We start from the raw sequence: 18,384 nt of genomic DNA, 5'->3' as shown, positions 1-18,384 counted from the left end.
AAAATAATTATTGTGGGTGATTTTAACATCCATGTAGATGCTAAAAATGACAGCCTCAACATCGCATTTAATCTGTTATTAGACTCAATTGGCTTCTCTCAAAATGTAAAAGAACCCACCCACCACTTTAATCACACTCTAGATCTTGTTTTAACATATGAAATAGAAACTGAACATTTAACAGTGTTTCCTGAAAACCCTCTGCTGTCTGATCATTTCCTGATAACATGTACATTTACAGTAATTGATTACACAGCAGTAAAGGCCCTGGTGTGGTGCAGATGGCCCCAGCCAGCAGAACAGGACCCGGTGCAGTGAGATGGCCTCAGAAAACAGCACAGGCCCTGGTGTGGTGCAGACAACTTCTGGTAGCAGCAGAGGTCCCCAAAAAACATTTTCCAAGAATTTACAGAATAGTTTAAAATACTCTTAAAAAGCTTGTTAGAAAAACTAAAATCCATTTAAGATAGTAGAAGGAAAAAACAACAACCTAAAATTCAAAGCAGACATTCAACAAGGAGACATGCTGCTGCCATCTTGGAATTCACAGAGTCAAGACTGAGCCTGATGATCATACTGAATCGCATGACAGCGGCAGGAATCTCTAAGTTCAACTGCAGATTGCAGATGCAATTATATTAATGCAGATTAATATAAACTCTTCAAGGGTCAAAATCTGCACACACATCATTCTGCTTAGTGAAGGTCAGACAATTTGTGCATTGATCTTGAGAAGTAAGACTCATTAAATAATAGTAATATAATTACACAAATGTTGAAAATTTATATTTTGAGACATTTTGTCAACAACAAAAAACCCCAAGATGTGCAGGCACTGATAACTGAATCTAAAGACCTTCATTTTTGTCAAGATTTGCCTGATTTAACTGTTGTTACCCTTGCATAAGCCCCAAGAAGGGTATAACCTGGGTCAAATGTGTTATTGTGTCTGACACACCTACAAAATGAGGACTCGCAGAGTGACGTCACTATAACCTGGGTCAAATGTGTTATTGTGTCTGACACACCTACAAAATGAGGACTCGCAGAGTGACGTCACTGAAAGTGTGTTTAAAGTGTGTTTTGTTCCAAAACTGGCCAGTAGGCGGCGAAACTGAAAGTGAGCAAAAACGCTAAACACACTTAAACACACTTTTTCATAAAATTGTGATATTTCAGGACATTCGAGATTTTTGGTTTGGGAGCATGTTGGGAGCCTCTAGAACACTTTAGAAGGCTCGGAAAAATGAGGACCTCAAAAATGTCCTCATTTTCCGAGCGTCCTCATTTTGTGAGTGTGTTATCATAAAATTGTCCTCAGATGTCACGAAAACAAACACACACACACACACACACACACACACACACACACACACACACACACACACACACACACACACACACACACACACACACACACACACACACACACACACACACACCAGTCCACTGTGTCTATTTCACGCTTTTGCCTCTCTAAAGCTTGAAATGGACACATGCAGTTGCAATACCGCATGGAGTACCAGCAGGGGTAGATAATATATTTAAAGCCAATAAGTTGCTAGTGACTAAGTAAGGTATGAAGTACATTTGTGGGCTCTTCTATTCCAGAAATAATTAAGCTAGATGGCTAATATAGATTTACATGTAAATGTGTTTAAATGCTAACAGGGAACTGACGGAAAGCTGTTCCATTGCTCAGTTCATGGTGCAGAAACAGAGCGAGCATTGGTAAATAAGTGAGCCCTCTGTGATTCATCATATTAACAAATAAGTTTTCATTTTCAGACTACCCTTGGCCATCATAGGATACAGCAGAGCTAGAGAGTAGTGTGAAGAAACTTTTAATAACTCCTTTAACACATTAGCAAAGAAAACCCCTGATGATGGAGAGGGGATGCCAGCTGCTGCCATGTCTGGCTTAATAGAAAAGGCCAGTTGAATAGGTGCAGGCTGCACCTGCATTTTCAGATTAGCAAGAAAAAAACGAAAAAGACAGAGAAAAAGCTTGGTTGACCAAATATAATAGATTTAACAAGCTGCTTTGCAAATACAGCACCTTTATTTTTTCATTATTGGTTTATAAACTGCGCTGGAGAGATCGACATTTATCAGTGTCACACAGTGCTTAAAACTTTTAATTTACCTGTGATCTTTTTATTTTATATTAATAAACTTTTTTTCTTTTAATGAAGTTGTAGCCCTATTTTCTGGAGGTCTTTAAAAGCTGCTTTTAGAGATGTGTGGTCCTCACAGGAGAGCCACTACAACCATATGATTTTAAAGAAGTGTTCCTGTAGAGCACAGGTGTCGAACTCCAGGCCTCGAGGGCCGGTGTCCTGCAGGTTTTGGATGTGACCTTGATCCAACACAGCTGATTTAAATGGCTAAATTACCTCCTCAACATGTCTTGTAGTTCTCCAGAGGCCTGGTAATGAACTACTTATTTGATTCAGGTGTGTTCACCCAGGGTGTTATCTAAAACCTGCAGGACACCGGCCCTCGAGGCCTGGACTTCGACACCCCTGCTGTAGAGTAACCAGAATATAAAGTATTTCAACTGAGGTCAGCCCTAAAGATCTGCAGCAGTAATATTGATCCATAGATCTATATAACACTGATGGGAAACATTTTTCCTCATATTTCTACAGAATAATTACTTTCATTTTTGAAACTTTAAGTAAAATGTGCCAGTAATACAGCTTTATATGCAGTGAGATATATTTCACAGTGTGATATTGCTACTTTTGCTAAGTGGTTCAGGAAATGGGAAATATTTTAATCACTATAGGAGGGATACATTTTATAATTCAGACAGGAAAAGGTGAAAAGTTCCAGGGAGAGTGCAGCATATATAGAACTAAGTCATAAAATTATATGTTTGTTTGGTTTTTTTGTTGGGATTAGGGGGGGGGGGTTGTCTCTACTACACCACTGTATTACTCTTGACATATAAGCATTCAGTTCTTTACCATTTATTATAAACTGATAAAGACCTTGTAGTGGTGGTTTGATTATTAAAAAAACCCATCATTAATTAAAGAATTATCAGCTCCAATAAATGGACAGGTTAATAATCAGCTGAATTCTTGTACAAACAGCTGCAGCAGCTGTAAAGTTGCCCAAGGCCTTTGAGAGATGTCTCGCTTAATCTGCACCTGCAAGGCATCTCTTCCAACTAATTTCAGGAAGAAAGAAAGGGACCTTGATTATGTAACATTTTTACACCATCTATTTTACTAAAGCTGTTATGGCTTCAGTTACCTGTCTCTCACTCATAGTTCAGTGTAGCTGATTTGGTATTAGGGTCTAGCCGGAAGCATTTTCTAACCAGGCTTTAAACCCCTGACGTCTTGTTTCAAAGAAACCGAGGACACCTGTGAGGCATATCCTTAACTAATTTCTGCAAGGCAGAGAAGGATCACAGAACGTTTTTATCCTTCTATTATACTAAACGTAAGGGAGAATTATCTTAATGGATGTGTAGAATGAGCATAAAATTACTCCATTAAGAATGGCCTTCAAAACAAGGTGGCAGTATTTCATGTCAACATCTGGCCATCTTCATTCTTAATACTGAGCTTGCTGAAATCAATGTGTCTGGCTAAGAGTCTGCTAGCAGTTGTTCCTGCACAAGTACATTTTTGAAGTAAATTTTTTGAGGAAAACCTTCCTCAAAAAACATCAAAGCAGAATTGGAAATATTAACATTCTGATTAGTGGCAGGTAATTACAGAGAAAAAAACAAATAATAGAAATGAAGAAGCAAAGTAAACTGAAATATGGACATATACTGAGATATTCTATTGAGTTACAACAAGCCCGCTGTTGGTTCTTTACATAGCTGCAAAAAAGCACCAAAAGATCTCCAAAAGTGGCATTAAGATGCAACAGATCCTTTAGGTCCTTTAAGTTGTGAGTTAAAAGCTCCAACACAACCACTAACATCCTGCCACTGGTTTGGTTTGTCTGTAAACTAGAAAATCAGTGTTAGCTCTGCGATCTGGGAGAGGCTTCAACTCCACAGCCATGAATATTTGGTCCTTGTTAAAGTTTAGGCATTTACATCTGCTCATTTCTCCCACATCCTAGATGCAGAGTCACGGGCATATCGTGTCATGTCCAGTGTATGACAGACGTCTTTCGCATTTATGAATTTTCATAATGTTCCGGTTTTTCACTGTATTGAAGTTGCAGTACTATTGTTACCTAACTTTTTTAATCACCTCTAATCATCTATATTTAAGCTACAGTTGGATTAATATGGGTATTAAAACTGATACTGATGCAGACAAGCATTGATGAAAGCAGTGTGTTATCCAGAGAAGACCTTCTATGAGAACTTTTTTTAAGGGTTGAAATAGATACAAAGTTCTTTCAACAACAGTTACAAAAATGAAGAATATGAAAACTCTGCTTTTAATCATGCATGATCGGGGCTTTAAGATGAACTGATCGTGGGTATACTGGATGTCTGAAGCTTAAAATATTTTTTAAGCCATTCCTTTATAAAACAGGGAAAAGTCATGAAGTATTAAGCTGATAACACACAACTTAGTGGGAACTGTGCCTCTAGGAACTCAAACAGAAAACAAGATTAAGTCTTATTTACTATAGTTTACCCTCTTTGGGTTAGAGCTTGCAAAACAACATAGTTTTAAAGTAACAGAACCGTCCTAGACACCTCAAGGGTAATCTCTAATATGGTGCTTAGCGGTTGGTGGTTTTTAGCAGATCTTTTCACACAAATTGCAACATTAACCTGGCAAAATCGCAGCTGTGGCAGCAGCTGTAATTTTGGAAAAACAAAAAAATGAAAATGCCACTGCTTTTTATCCTTTCACTGAAATGAGGCGATTATTCATTGCCATATTTTAGGTGAATCACAGCGATACTACTAATATTGAGGGATCACTGATGGTTTATATGGTGTGTGTTGTGGTAACACTGGACACTGCAGCAGCACATCATGTTGGAGTGACAGTAGCAGTACATGGAATCATAGTAATACTTACCCTCTGTATATCTGAGGTGAGCTGCAGAAGAGTTGGTGAAGCTGTAGCTCTGAGAGCTTCCGTCCCTCTGACTGGAGAGTTCAGGCTGACATAGGCCACTGCACTGCTCTGCAGAACAACACTGTTATCCTGAAAGGAACACATAAATGTACACCACACACCAGCTATTATGATTTCAATCTACTATGATAATCATATAATTGTTGTCATTACACTCATCACACCATCATAATTAAGCCCCCACCCCCCCACCCTCCTTTGACAAGAAGTGTCTTCACGTTTCTAGTGATCGGTATTATTGTTCAGTGTTCATGTATGTTGCCAGTAGCTCTATTTTCAGACATTTCTACCCTTGACCCTCTGACATTTAATAAAGCAGAGGCTCTTGTGTTTGCTGACCTTTCCCCACTCATAAGATCCAATGTTTCCCAGGGCTGAGCCTCCCCATGAGCAAAACACAGTGGTACGGTCTGGCACCCATCCGCGTTTGGTTTGCTCTGTCAGTGCTGCAATCAGTTGATTCATAATAGCTGAAGTCCCGCCTCCATGGTCGCTGTCATGACGACTACCAACCAGCACATAGCGATCTGAAGATAAATAGATAAATAAAACAAACAAACAAAGAAGTAAATAAAAAAACAGAGAAATCATTTTTTCATTTTGACACATTTTCATCTCTATAGGTAGATACTCAAACATGTATGGTGAAAAATGGTCCTGGGTTCAGAGCCACTGGCCAGCTGGGGGGCTTCTATGTGTTTTGTGCTTTTATGGGTTCCGTCTCAGTACTATATCTATATCCTTGTAAATTTTGCAGTGTTGAAGCAAACTATTAGAGACAATGTTTCAATCATGCTAAAAGAATATGTATATATATAGGTGCACAAATGCACACAGATGAGTGCACCTACTGTAACAGGTTTATTCATCCTCCCACAATTCACAGTACAAGGTCACTCGCTGTTTGATGGACCTAATGTTGAACACATGTTGTATCACCGATTATCTGCTCCTAAACAAACTCTCCCTTCCCCCCTCTCTCTCTCTCACACACACACACACACACACACACACACACACACACACACACACACACACACACACACACACACACACACACACACTTTCCACAAGTGATATGTACTTTAAACAGGTCTCCATCTGGGTAATATTTAAATCCCATCATCCCTTTCGACCTTTTTTCCTTCAGTGGCTATCCATTTAGAGTTGGTTGTATTTAAAATGCACTGCCTATTGGAGCCCTCTCCGGCACCTCACCTAGTGACTCCAAAATGGCTGTTATTTGTCACATAGGCACAGTCAGGACCCATTCCCCTGATCCGAAGGCAAGGGGTACCAAGCCTCTCACCCACTGGGAAAAAACCCAATGTGTAGGCAGTGAACCAGGGGGATACAAGTATACAGCCCCTTGCCCACCACCAGACCAGGATTGGGACACTGTCCCCAGTGGACCATGTTCCACACCTCCATTGCTGAAGCTCATGCAGGGAGCTGCAGCTACTGGGTAATTTTGGTTGGCCAGCCTTAAGATGACTCAGAAGGTTGAAGCAGAACTCAGAATCTCTAGAATAAAGGGGAAGAATTGCATGACCCATGGAACCACAACAGGCACATCAAATTCAAATTCACCAAACTGTCCTTAATTACTATAAGAACTAAACTGCTGAATTGAGAAACATGACTTTTAAGGACTTTGTATAGGAAGAAATTTGACTGAAGGGTGACATTTCTTATGCTAATGTGCAGATACTTGTTGGTAAAAGGCCCAAATATGTCTCTCCATCTTTTTGTGTTAAATTCTAGACAGTAATACACGGCAGGGATTATTTCAAGAAATCAGATACACAGAACATTATATAGCTAAACCGAGAAAGGGGTTTTAAAATGAATATGTACAAATGCTGTGACTTAATGAAAGTAGCATAACGCCATTCACACAGTGTCTTCCTGTGGTTTACCAAGGTAACAAACTCACTTGCATTCACACATGAATGCTTCAGGCTTCTTTGTATGCCTTGCATTTTCTACAAAGACAGAGGGATGAGTATGGATGCACAAAGCAGAACTCCTGCAGGCAACAAGAAGAACAGAGCAAACCTCACGACTGCAACACAGAGCACTGATGACTCTGTCTGAGAAAAGAGGTGCTTAGAGAAGCCTGCTAGCTTAGCCCACGACAACATATTATTACATTATGTGGAGCTTCCTGGGTGAATCTTATGAACAGCGATTAGCGTAAAGTACTTTAAATCACTCATACGTGAAAGTGTAATTTACTTTGTTCATGGGTATGTATACTGGGAGGAGGAGATTAATATATCAAAAGCTAAATTAATTTTTCATAAGAAACCCTAATTAATAAACACAGATTATAAATAACATAAAATAACATAGACGTGATGCCCTTAGGCCAGGACAAATTATTATTGGTTCAGCTGAAACTAACTGTAGTTTAGTGCAGTAAGTCAATGGAGGAATGTTTTCACTTGCATAAATACATGAGCTACCAACCATGTTTTATTTTGGTTTTTTCCTAAGGGAAATTGATTCTTAGTAGAAGTCCTTCTACAGTTTTGAAATTTGCGAGGAATTTTTCTACATTGGCGGCATGGTGGCAGAGTGAGTAGGATTGTTCTGCATGTTCTCTCTGTGTTTGCGTGGGTTTTCTCCGGGTACGCTGGCTTCCACCCACAGTCCAAAGACATGCAGTTAGTGGGGTTAGGTCAATTGGTAATTCCAAATTGCCCATAGGTGTGAATGTGAGTGAGAATGGTTGTTTGTCTATATGTATTGGACGTGCGACAGACTCTCGACCTGTCCAGGGTGTACCCTACCTCTCGCCCTTTGATAGCTGAGATAGGCTACAGCCCCCCCGCGACCCTGACAACGATAAGCGGAAGAGAATGGATGGATGGATTTTTCTACATTAGCAATTTAGCAGTGTAGGTATCTTGAGATTAGGTGGCCACTCAAGTTCTTTATCTCATATTTCATATGCATGAGTTTTATTTATTTATTTATTTCAGGATTGTGTTGGAATTGTATAGCTTCGGGCTTTTAACTGAGGATCGTGGGCATAAGCTAATATTTCTGTGACTATACTTTATGCTTTTATTTGGTCATATTTTGCCTTTAGAGTAAAAAGTATAAAGTCATCATAGCTGTTTAAAGCCTGGCTTCATAGAAACTGGATGAGACACTAATTAGTACAAATGTGTGACACTTTTGTCACACAACAAACAAATAAGCAGCAAAAAAGCTGCAGTTCTTTAGAACATGAATGTCTTCACAAAGTGAGTGCAATGTTATAAGACTCTGACATAAACCCAAACTTTGCAGCAGAAATAAACCTTTTACGTGCATGACGGACAAAAAAATTACAGACACGACTGATTTAAGTGGCAGGTGGTGCCGATAAGGCTGCTCTTAACCATGAGTCTGATGTTGGTGCTTTTTGGAAAATGTTTTAATGTTATTTTCTGACAAGTAATATGGATCGCTGCAAAGACATTTGTACTGTACTAACAGTCCATGCAGGTAATTCCTGCTCCAGTTCTAGTGCTTTATTTAAATGCTTATTTTCGCTATGTTTCTTAGCACACTGTAGGCACTAATTAACTGGACTCTGTGATGTAGCCATATATATCTGATGCAGTCTTTAACCACTCAACTGGCTAGTACAAAATCCATGTTGTCTGCACCTATATGTAAAAAGGTGTCAAACTGAATATTTCAAGCGCAGCACATTTTGAAGTCGCCCTTTCCAACATGTTTGCTGGGGGCTGCATATAAGAAAGGGCAACTTTGGACAATGCCTTAAACTGATTCTCCCAACATTGTCCAGGAAGGCAACCAAATAAAATAATGGTAGATTAATCACAAAATGTGCTATTAGTGAGCAGTTGATAGACGTTCTATATTTTTGTTGCGTTTGAAACAGTTTGAACCACCTTTATACTATAGTTATATACAAATCTAAATTGATGAATTCATTTCACTGAGCTATTATTAGAATATAAACAGTTATGTCTCTGGAGTATTCACGTAACACTTGTGTTGAACCGCACTGGCTCAAACTACAGGGCTGCTTTGATGTTACAGTGTGCCTGTTTGGCAGATTTGTTATGCTGCTAGCTGTAGCTGCGTACAGCAGGAAATTATTTAAGAAAAACAGCAAAGATTAATTCAGAATTACCCATTGCCATCATGCATGAATATTCAGTCTGTTTAGAGTTAAGTGTGGAACAGACATATGATGAAACCCCCACAACCAGTTAAAGCATCACTCCTTCCAGAGATTTGTGACCCATATTATCTGCTTTAGTGGGCCATTATGCCTGCTTAATATTACACTGTAAATCAGCAAGATAATTTTCCACTACTGAGTGGGCAGGACAGGTACAGTAGCGTGACATTGGAGGAAGGCTGTGTGGTTGAGGCAAGGGCAAGATAAAGAGACAATTTAAAAAAGGATAGGGGTAGTTTTAGCTAAGAAGAAAGAGCCAGGTTGACATTTAAATATTAAAAGACCACAGCGTACAGCATGTTTGAAATGGGCAGAGTTAACAAAGCCTTGTAAATGGAAACAGAAAAAAAAAGATACGTCTCCAACGTTCCATTTTCAAAAGTCTTTGCCAACATCAATGGGCAACTTTTTGAAATAAATACCTGCAAATGGCAGACATTTAAGAAACACGATGGTTGACATTAAGAGTGCAAAAGGCAGTTAATGTCTACTTTAGTCAACATTTAGGTGGTTAATGTCTACCTATCAGAGCTTAACCACCTTTGGATTCATGGGATGAAAATGAAAGTGTGATAAAATCAAGTTAAAGCTTCTATTATTGTGTTTTGATCTAATGTATCCATAAAAAAACGTGCACCTGCATCTTCTGAACCTTAATATGAGTTTATAAGAATCACTTTTCAGGTGAAATGTAACCTAAATGTGTTTTTTTAAATGCATCTGAAATAATGACATAATCGAAACTAATTAAAAGTAATGTAAATACCTTACAGAAGTAAGCTAATTAGATTACTTGGAGAAAGAAAGCTCCTGACAATGTGAGCTGTGTATATGAAATACCACCCACAATAAGTTAAAACTGATGATGAGACCTTAAATATTATCCAACAACTCTTGCTACTATGAATATATTCTATATTCTCAGTCATTCTGGCTATGACTGGCTGGCTATGTGCTTTGGAAGAATTGCACTGACCTCCAAATCTAACAGATTCTAATAGTTCTAAAACGACACTTCTAAGTGAGAAAGTCATGCATTTTTGTGATCCCTGTGGTTGCTACATGTGGATAGAAGTGCTGTATGCAAGGAAAATAATAGGCAATGCCACAGTTTATTAAAGAATTAAAAAAAAGAATATTTTCCTCACTAATATAAAATATGTGTTATGGCAGCTATATAATTCAATTTGAGTTTAATTGTGTTTGCATTAAAGGTGATGTCAGCTGGTTATTTTAGTCATCAAAACGGTTAATTCCACATGGAAAGGTAATATAAATGATTATTATTATTATCTTATTTATCAGAAGCCAGTGGTTCATGTTATGTCACTGCTACAAACTGTTGGTTTTGTCTAAATACCCAGTGGTTCAGTTGTTCAAGAGCCCTTTAAGAGAAGTCATTTTGGCTGTCTCATTTAACCACCAGTGAGAATATTTCTGTAGCACAGAATGCGCTTAGTTTCTATAATTTGCTCTTCTGCTGAGACACAGATGTGGATAGCATTGATGGTGGTAAGCAGAAACTGCTTCCCCATTTACAGGATTAGTGGCAAACTGAACTAACATGCGCTGTTTGTAGCCTCATTTATGATGGCTATGAAAGTGGTATTGCTATTATCATGGAGTTTTCTGCCGGTAAGACAATACAGATGTTTCTGAATTTCTCCTTTAATCTTTTTTTTAATGATTTCTTCTGCTTGTTTAAAGCCAAGCACAGACAGATTGAGTTGTGGAATGAAAGCCATATTTGGTGACTAAATGCATTATGTTGCAGCAGAGCTAAGTAATACAAGCATCATCAAGAAATCATTACCTTTTCTGTTAACGAAACAGGAAAAATACAATGTAGCTAAAAGCAAAGATGGAGACAGAAAAATGCTGAGATTGTGTTTTAACTTTAAGGCAAATCTGCAGTGGATTTGTACAAACCTGGGTTCCTCTTTCCCTTCAGATATCCCACAACGTTGTAAATTTTCTTGTACGAAAACTGGTTTCCAATTGTCAGGGTTATCTTCTTGCGCTCTAGGAAAAAGAAAGAAAAACACAAACTGTAAGATGAGTAATTCTGAATTATTGATTGATTCATAGTGTGATGATACTGGGAGATTTAGAAGGATTCATAAGTTTTCACTCAGAAAAAAGAAAATATATTTATATAGACAGAACCTGGTTTGAATGCTCTGTTCTAAATCAAATGTGCCGTGGGGGATATTACCACTCTGCAGTTGGTTATTATTAACATCTGTAGGTTTCTTCCTGTTAAATGGGAAGTTTTCCTTCCCACTGTCGCCAAGTGCTTGCTCATAAGCGGTTGTATGATTGTTGGGGTTTCTCTGTATTATTGTGGATTGTTTTTTTTTTTAAACTTAGAATATAAACAGTCACCTTGCAGTCATATTGAGGTGACTGATTTGTGATTTGGAACTATATAAATAAAATAGAATAGAACTGACTGTGCAGGTTCTCAGTCATTCAGGTTGTGGTAGTCTAAAAAGCTTGGAAAGAAAGCTCCTTGGACAGAACTGATTTGAACTGAACTGAATTGACTTTAAATACATTTTCAAGCTAAAAACCAAAAACAAAGCAGACTGACGTAAAATAAATGAAATCAAAGGAACGCTGTGGTTAGTATATCCTATAGCTATTGCTTAGGTTAAAAACAGCCTTCAAATTCAGAGTGAACACAATGAAACAAATCACCTACCAATCAGCAGCTAGGTTTTATGACATTTTTATTGATTTATCTACCTTTAGCTTCATATTTCTTTTTAGCAATTACATATCTAACACCTTGTGGAGGAATGATGTATTGATTACATTCCTTGACAATGTTTTCTCTTTTTTCTTCTCCTCTCCTGAATTTTTTTCGTTCTACATCATATACATTCAGATCGTCATCATCGTTCTTCACCAGTGTCCCAACAATAGTTTTTAGACTTTAGTCACAATTGCTGAAATTATCCTTTTGTGCATTGGCAGTTCCAAATAATTCATCTGATTGGAAAAACTGCACTCTCAGAGTGCGGTCAAAGTGAAACATCACTTGAACCTTTAACTACTTCATCACTGCACTTTACAGGTGTCCTAAAATTGTTAAGTTGTTTTCCAAGGGTTAAACTCTTGATAGTTGTCATAAGGGAAGGAAACTCACAATCTTCAGGAAACTGGAGATCAGAATACATTAAACTGCTACTGTTCATCTGTTAGACTGCTCTGTCAAACCCTCTCATGATGAACTAAAAAGTGATTTGGATAAATGACCTTCAATTTTAAGACAAAGTAGCTGTAAAGTACAATTAATGCTAAATGGTTAATGGAGTGGTTGGTTAGAGTGGCATTAAAGTAATTACAATAGAGTCCATTTGTGTTTTGGTGCGCTCTGATGTGTCTGGGTCATTTGTGTTTACTTCTATGTGTATCTTTACAAGGACACATTGGTGTTGGATTCTTTGAGAGAGAGACGACGTGTGGAAAGTGAGAACATTTGCTTGTCTCTAGTTGCTAACACGTCTTGCAGGGCTGTTTGAGGGTTAAGACTCCATGTTAAGGCAGGGTAGCGGTTTTACACGAAATCATGATGTGAGGGTAGATGGCTAAGGAATGTGTGTGCATGCACTTGCATCAATCTCAACCAGTTGGAAAGTAAAGGTAATGAAAGGCAGATTTAAACAATATTGCATAGAGCCGCTTAAAAAAGCACCTTACTGGGGTATGTCCCATATATGGGACAGCGAGAGAGTGTTAATAGGGGAGTATGTAAGGAAAGTCACATATTCAAGTAATAATAGAAAACTAAATGGGATTTTGCACAAACTAAAAATCCTTTAATAATAACAAATTGTCAGCTCAAATTTCCAATTTCAGTTTATGCTAGATTGGAGATTATTATTTTTATGATTATGATGTTTTTGTATTTACAGCTCTATCAACAAACAGCAACAATACATAAAAATGTGAAACATAAAATGACCTTGGAAGACTTTCATGTGATGGTCTTAAAGTGCAACTGGCTCTTGTAAGAACAGCAAAAAGACCACACTTAAAAGCACACACAGACGGCCATATGATGCATTTGACAGAGCAGTCACCAGATATTGTGTCTGCCAGCTCAGCTGCCTTGCTGGATGGCTGTGAGCTCTTGGGGGGCTGATGGCTGGATATCTGAGGGAAATACAGAAGAAGTGCCAGCAAAGATGTGAGCAGGGGCTCAAACTGTGTGTGACAGAGGTCCCCTGCCTACAGCACTACAGCATGACAGCCCACTTTTCCAGCTTCACTCCTGTCCTCCATCCCTCCCTGCCCGCCTGTCTGCTTGCCCTCTCGCTCCTGTTTAATACATTATAAAAATTCACTGCTTTCTCTCATAGGCGCCACATAACCCATTTATCACTTTTGACATTGGCACAAATGACTATGGCTAAAGAGGAGGGATGGAACATGTGGCCCGTTTGTGTATTCAATCTGCAAACGCACAGAGAGTAGGGAGAGAGATTTGTCACAGAGTAATTCCCCTCATGATGAATGGGTTTACAGATACGGCTGCTTCTACAGGTAAGAGGTGACTCTAAGTTAAGTTTTGAGAGTTGATGAAAATATTTAAAGGGACAATAGTACATGTTTGACTTCCACAGGCTAAATGAAATGGAAATGCCCTTTTCCCCACAGAATGTGTCCTGATTTCAGCAAATATAAAGCTCAAATCCACTGTGATGTCACCAACAGAGCTAAACTATTTAGCACCATTTTATCCAGGAGGATTGTATGAATTCCCTATCACAAGCAGTATGGCAGAATAAAAGGCAGCATGTTGTTTTAGTGGTAAGAGCTGCTTCCTCAGAGTAAAAGAGTCCCAGGTTCAAACCAAGGCAGAGCTTCTGAGTAGAATTTTGAATTTTTTCCCAGAGGTTTACTTTTGTAAATGAAATTAAAGGAACCAATATGCTCAACCTGTGCATACTTTTACTTTCCCTACAAAATTTAGCTTCTGTATGATCAAAGGTTCATGAAGACTTCAAACACATATAGAACATTAACTTTTAAAACAGCATATACAACTTTATTCCATTTCAAATTAGTCGAGACAATTAGCAGCACTGCCATGTCTATACTCGAAACACAAAACCTAATCCAACTTAGCTTAGAGGCAAGGCTAGTCTGGCTCTGTCTGTAGTTGGGAAAGATTACCAGTGCCACCGATACTGCTCAAAACTAAACTGTAATCAAATGCTTTGTGCTTGTAAAATTGTTTTATACCAACTAATTCCACACTTGTTCAGGATCCTTGGAACTGCATTTGAACACTCTGGGTCTCCTCTGGTATCACTCACGGCTGAGTTGCCGACGGGGATAACGTACTGCATTCTTTTCCTAAACCTTGTTAAGTGCTTTTGCCATCTAAGCCCTAACTCTAAACCTAACCAAATGGGAAGTGAAATGAAATGTAACTAAATACAAAACCAAAGCTCCTGTGACAAGATCCTTGGTCTCCAGCTTGACAATCTCATGATTTACACCACTTCTGCTTACTAATGCTGATTTCCTTAACTCTAGGATCTAGTGCATCTCTGCCTCTTTGATTAAATGGCAGAATGAGACATAGTAAGAATAGGTGGCAGATATGTACCCTGGTTACAGCGCCATGATGGATTGGCAAAGACATAAACTGCTAGTAATGGTAATGGTCTTTTAGCACCATTGTGACATTGTGACACTCTGACTACTGGATAGATTTAATAGACAAACTTATACTTAGCATTACATAGAACTTCCCTGGAATTAAAATGTGTAATACATTTTTAAGGCAAAAAATAAGAACGAAATCATATATGCAATAACCAAATATTATATCATCCATACATTCCACTACTTTAAATATATAAACTACATAATAAAAAAGATATTATGTATAATCTTATAAAATAGTCTACATTCAGAAGCAACTAAGTGCAATTCTCTGCTGGGTATTAAATGCATAGTTGAGAGGAAAAAGCAGTAAATGAATGTGGGAAACCTGCACATAGCAATCAATAGCAGTGTAATTAAAGGGCCTCGGAGTCCTTTATATAAAGCCATTTTAAGTTGCTCTGCTTCACTCGCCTCTCCCTCTGCGGCTTTGCAATGTAATTTCCACGGAAATTTGGTACACTTTTGGCATTTGTTCTGAGTGGGAGACAGAATAAAACAGAGTGAGAAAGAAGAATTGCACATGTTAGAAAATTAAAAGGCAGACAAAAGGACATTTAGATACCTCTGACTTTGTTTTTTTTAATCAAATGCAATTTTATACCATTAATAACTGCAAGATGAATGTGTGGTGCTGTATGTTTCTGTGTGCCCATGAGAGAGGGAGGACCAAGGTAACATCTTGCCCGTATATCTTGGTCCTCATTTTAGAATTAATATTGCAATATTAAAGTCTCATTGTATATCCAGATCTATCTTTACATGTATGAAATCTCTGAACTGTTAAATAACTAAAAATCTATTTTAAAGATTACAAGAAGAAAAACAATGCACAAAAAAGAAACTGTATAATCATTCTAAGTTTTAAAAATACTATATCGCATTGTATTATAACAGGATGTAACACTTTTCCGGCTATGTAATGAAAAGGTCTGTTATATAATCACAGAACATAATAAAGTCTAGCCTTTCTAGAGGGTATTAAAGGTAGAGTGTAGCAGAAAAAGCAAGTTAGAGAATTATAGGAAACCTACTGTAGCTTTCAGTAGAGGTGTAGTAGTGCCTTTGGCCAAAATAAGCGTGAAAGAATAATAATAAAGGAAAAATAAAAAGTGCAGAGTTATAATATTAGTACTGTTCGTTGAATGGAAAGGACACATTGCAGTATTTATTCCTATCTAAGTAATATAACTTATATAAGCCATGAGTTTTTTTTAAAGATTCATATTTGGCTGTAAAACATTATTTTAGTTTCCTTTAGTATTTGTATTGCTTATAGTGACTTATATAAGAAGACAGTCTACTTTCACATGATTATATGTAAAGCATGTTGTTGTGGACTTTCAAAGGGGACTGTTCCTGCTGTCACTGATGCGTTGATATTTTAGGGCACTAATTCTGTTACCACAGGCACATTCTGCAATGCCAACTTTTGACCTTTTCAAAACGGTGGAACATATTTCTAGACTTATTAAAATGCAAGGCACTGCCATTTTCACAAGTGGACGCAGTCCTATCCCACCAATCAGTAGAAAAGGTTTCAGGATAACCGTGTTGTAAAATATTTTATAATTCTTTAAATTTTGTCTTTCACTTTCAGTAAAAACTTTAGGGATCAAAATGAAAACAAACTGCGAGTATTTCCAAGACCTCAAATCTATGTTTTTTTAAACTTTTATTTTACATAAGCGTATCTTAGCTGTGATATATATCAAGCATAGATCGGAAGAAGAAAAAGCATTTAACTTCAATTTAAAAAAATTAATAAACAAGTAAAATACTGTATATGAGCAAACACAACCAATCACAAGTACACCTGCTGGGTCATTATATATCAGAAGGACATTATGGGTCATTGTCACATCTTTGTCAGTATCTGCAATCATTCCATCTGCTAATTCAACAAACACTCTGGCCTTGCAAAGATTCTGACTTCAAGTCCAATAAGATGTATGAACATGCAGGAATGCAGAAAAGTGTGTGAAAGTGTGTACTTGCTGGCATTTGAAAGTGTAAATGTGTGTGTACAATTAATCAGCCTTGCCAGGGTAAACTGGGGCTTGCAACAGGCCTTAGAGATAGTGATGGACTAGCTTGGTAATTGTCTGGTCAACAGACAGACCACTCAGATAGAGTTGGCGCCAAAGCCCCAAGGCCTGATTTGGACAGGGTGTGCTCAGTGAATTAATCAATCTTTAAAGGGCACAAGACATGGGGGAAGTGACATCTATCAGAAACACACACTCACACATACAAATACATGGCCACAGACTACAGAAAAGTACCAGGTATTCATTAATGTATTAATTAACATGAGCAATTAGAGATGAAAGAACGCAAAGAACAACAATAGTTTCAAACTAAAATTCAAACAGGAACTAATTTAAAAAAAAATAGGAAGATTTTAAATCTGAAATTTGACATAAAGGACCAGTTGGTTGGTAGTTTGCTTGTCAGTGGATCTTTGAACCCCAAGTCATCTCCAATGCACCTGAGTGTGTGTATAAGTTAATGTTAACAAGGTGCTTAGTTATAGATGTGTGATATCTATAGCTTAGTTATAGATATGACATGGGTATCAGGAATATTTTCTTGCAAACACATTCGCTCCAACTTTCCATTTCAAAATGGTAGCTATATGGTTATAAAATAAACTGTCTGGCAGTGTCTGGCAGATGAATGCTAAACAATTTGTATGTTAAAAATGTTTCTTATCTGCTATGTAAAAGGTTGTATTCATGAATGCTTTTATGGCAACTCAAGAATATGAAGTATGTGGGGTTATAACAGGTGGGCTTGCATATTGCACAGCAACAGGGGAAGTATTTATTAACATCACATAGATCATATATAGAATAAGCAAGTGTCTTGCACAGAGCTAATAAAATAAGATCTTTAATTTAATATATTATAAAAGTAATAATCAAGCTGGACACCACTTTAAATATGCACACATTAAAAAAATGCCAACATACATGCACAAATTCACTCACACGTACACTGCTAAAAGTACTGTGAGGTCAACCACATCATCTCGTTAAGGTCTGGTGAGCTCCATGGAGGGCCCCTAAGCAATTAACCAATGGCCAGCCAATATACCCAACCTTAATTGAATGGGAATTAAAAGAGAAAATAAGGAGAAACAGAATTAAAAAGAAAGAGAAAAAAATGAAAGGAGGCAGACAGATGGAAACAAATGATAGTGGGATCCCAAGAGTGGTCAGAGGTGCAGCCAATCGATTGGAGACAGATTACATCTCTCTCGCTTTCTCTCTTTGTCTTCCCTTTTGACTCTCCCCCTCCCTTGCAACTATTCTTTCCCTCTTTCAGCCTCATTTGAAGTAATGGAAACACTTGAAAAAGAAGCCTACCTTGCAAAACCATTGGCTCTACAATAAGATCAGTCTTCGAAGATGCCTT

The 18,384-nt window shown here is 37.8% G+C and overlaps 1 protein-coding gene across 1 annotated transcript in view; it reads right to left on the bottom strand.

Annotated features, from left to right (window-relative positions):
* Positions 1–18,384, bottom strand: part of LOC120436365 (inactive N-acetylated-alpha-linked acidic dipeptidase-like protein 2) — a 483,232-nt gene that overhangs the window by 166,063 nt on the left and 298,785 nt on the right. The window contains exons 14-16 of the mRNA XM_039607291.1: positions 11,212–11,304; positions 5,415–5,602; positions 5,016–5,144 (exon numbers count right to left, since the gene is read on the bottom strand). Coding sequence (XP_039463225.1) covers positions 5,016–5,144; positions 5,415–5,602; positions 11,212–11,304 — 410 coding nt within the window. The remainder of the gene's footprint in view (positions 1–5,015; positions 5,145–5,414; positions 5,603–11,211; positions 11,305–18,384) is intronic.

The sequence above is a fragment of the Oreochromis aureus genome, linkage group 23 (assembly GCF_013358895.1).
Source record: "Oreochromis aureus strain Israel breed Guangdong linkage group 23, ZZ_aureus, whole genome shotgun sequence".
NCBI classification, from domain to species: Eukaryota; Metazoa; Chordata; class Actinopteri; order Cichliformes; family Cichlidae; genus Oreochromis; species Oreochromis aureus.
Note: the sequence above shows the minus strand (reverse complement) of the source record. Positions and strands in the feature narration are given on the sequence as shown.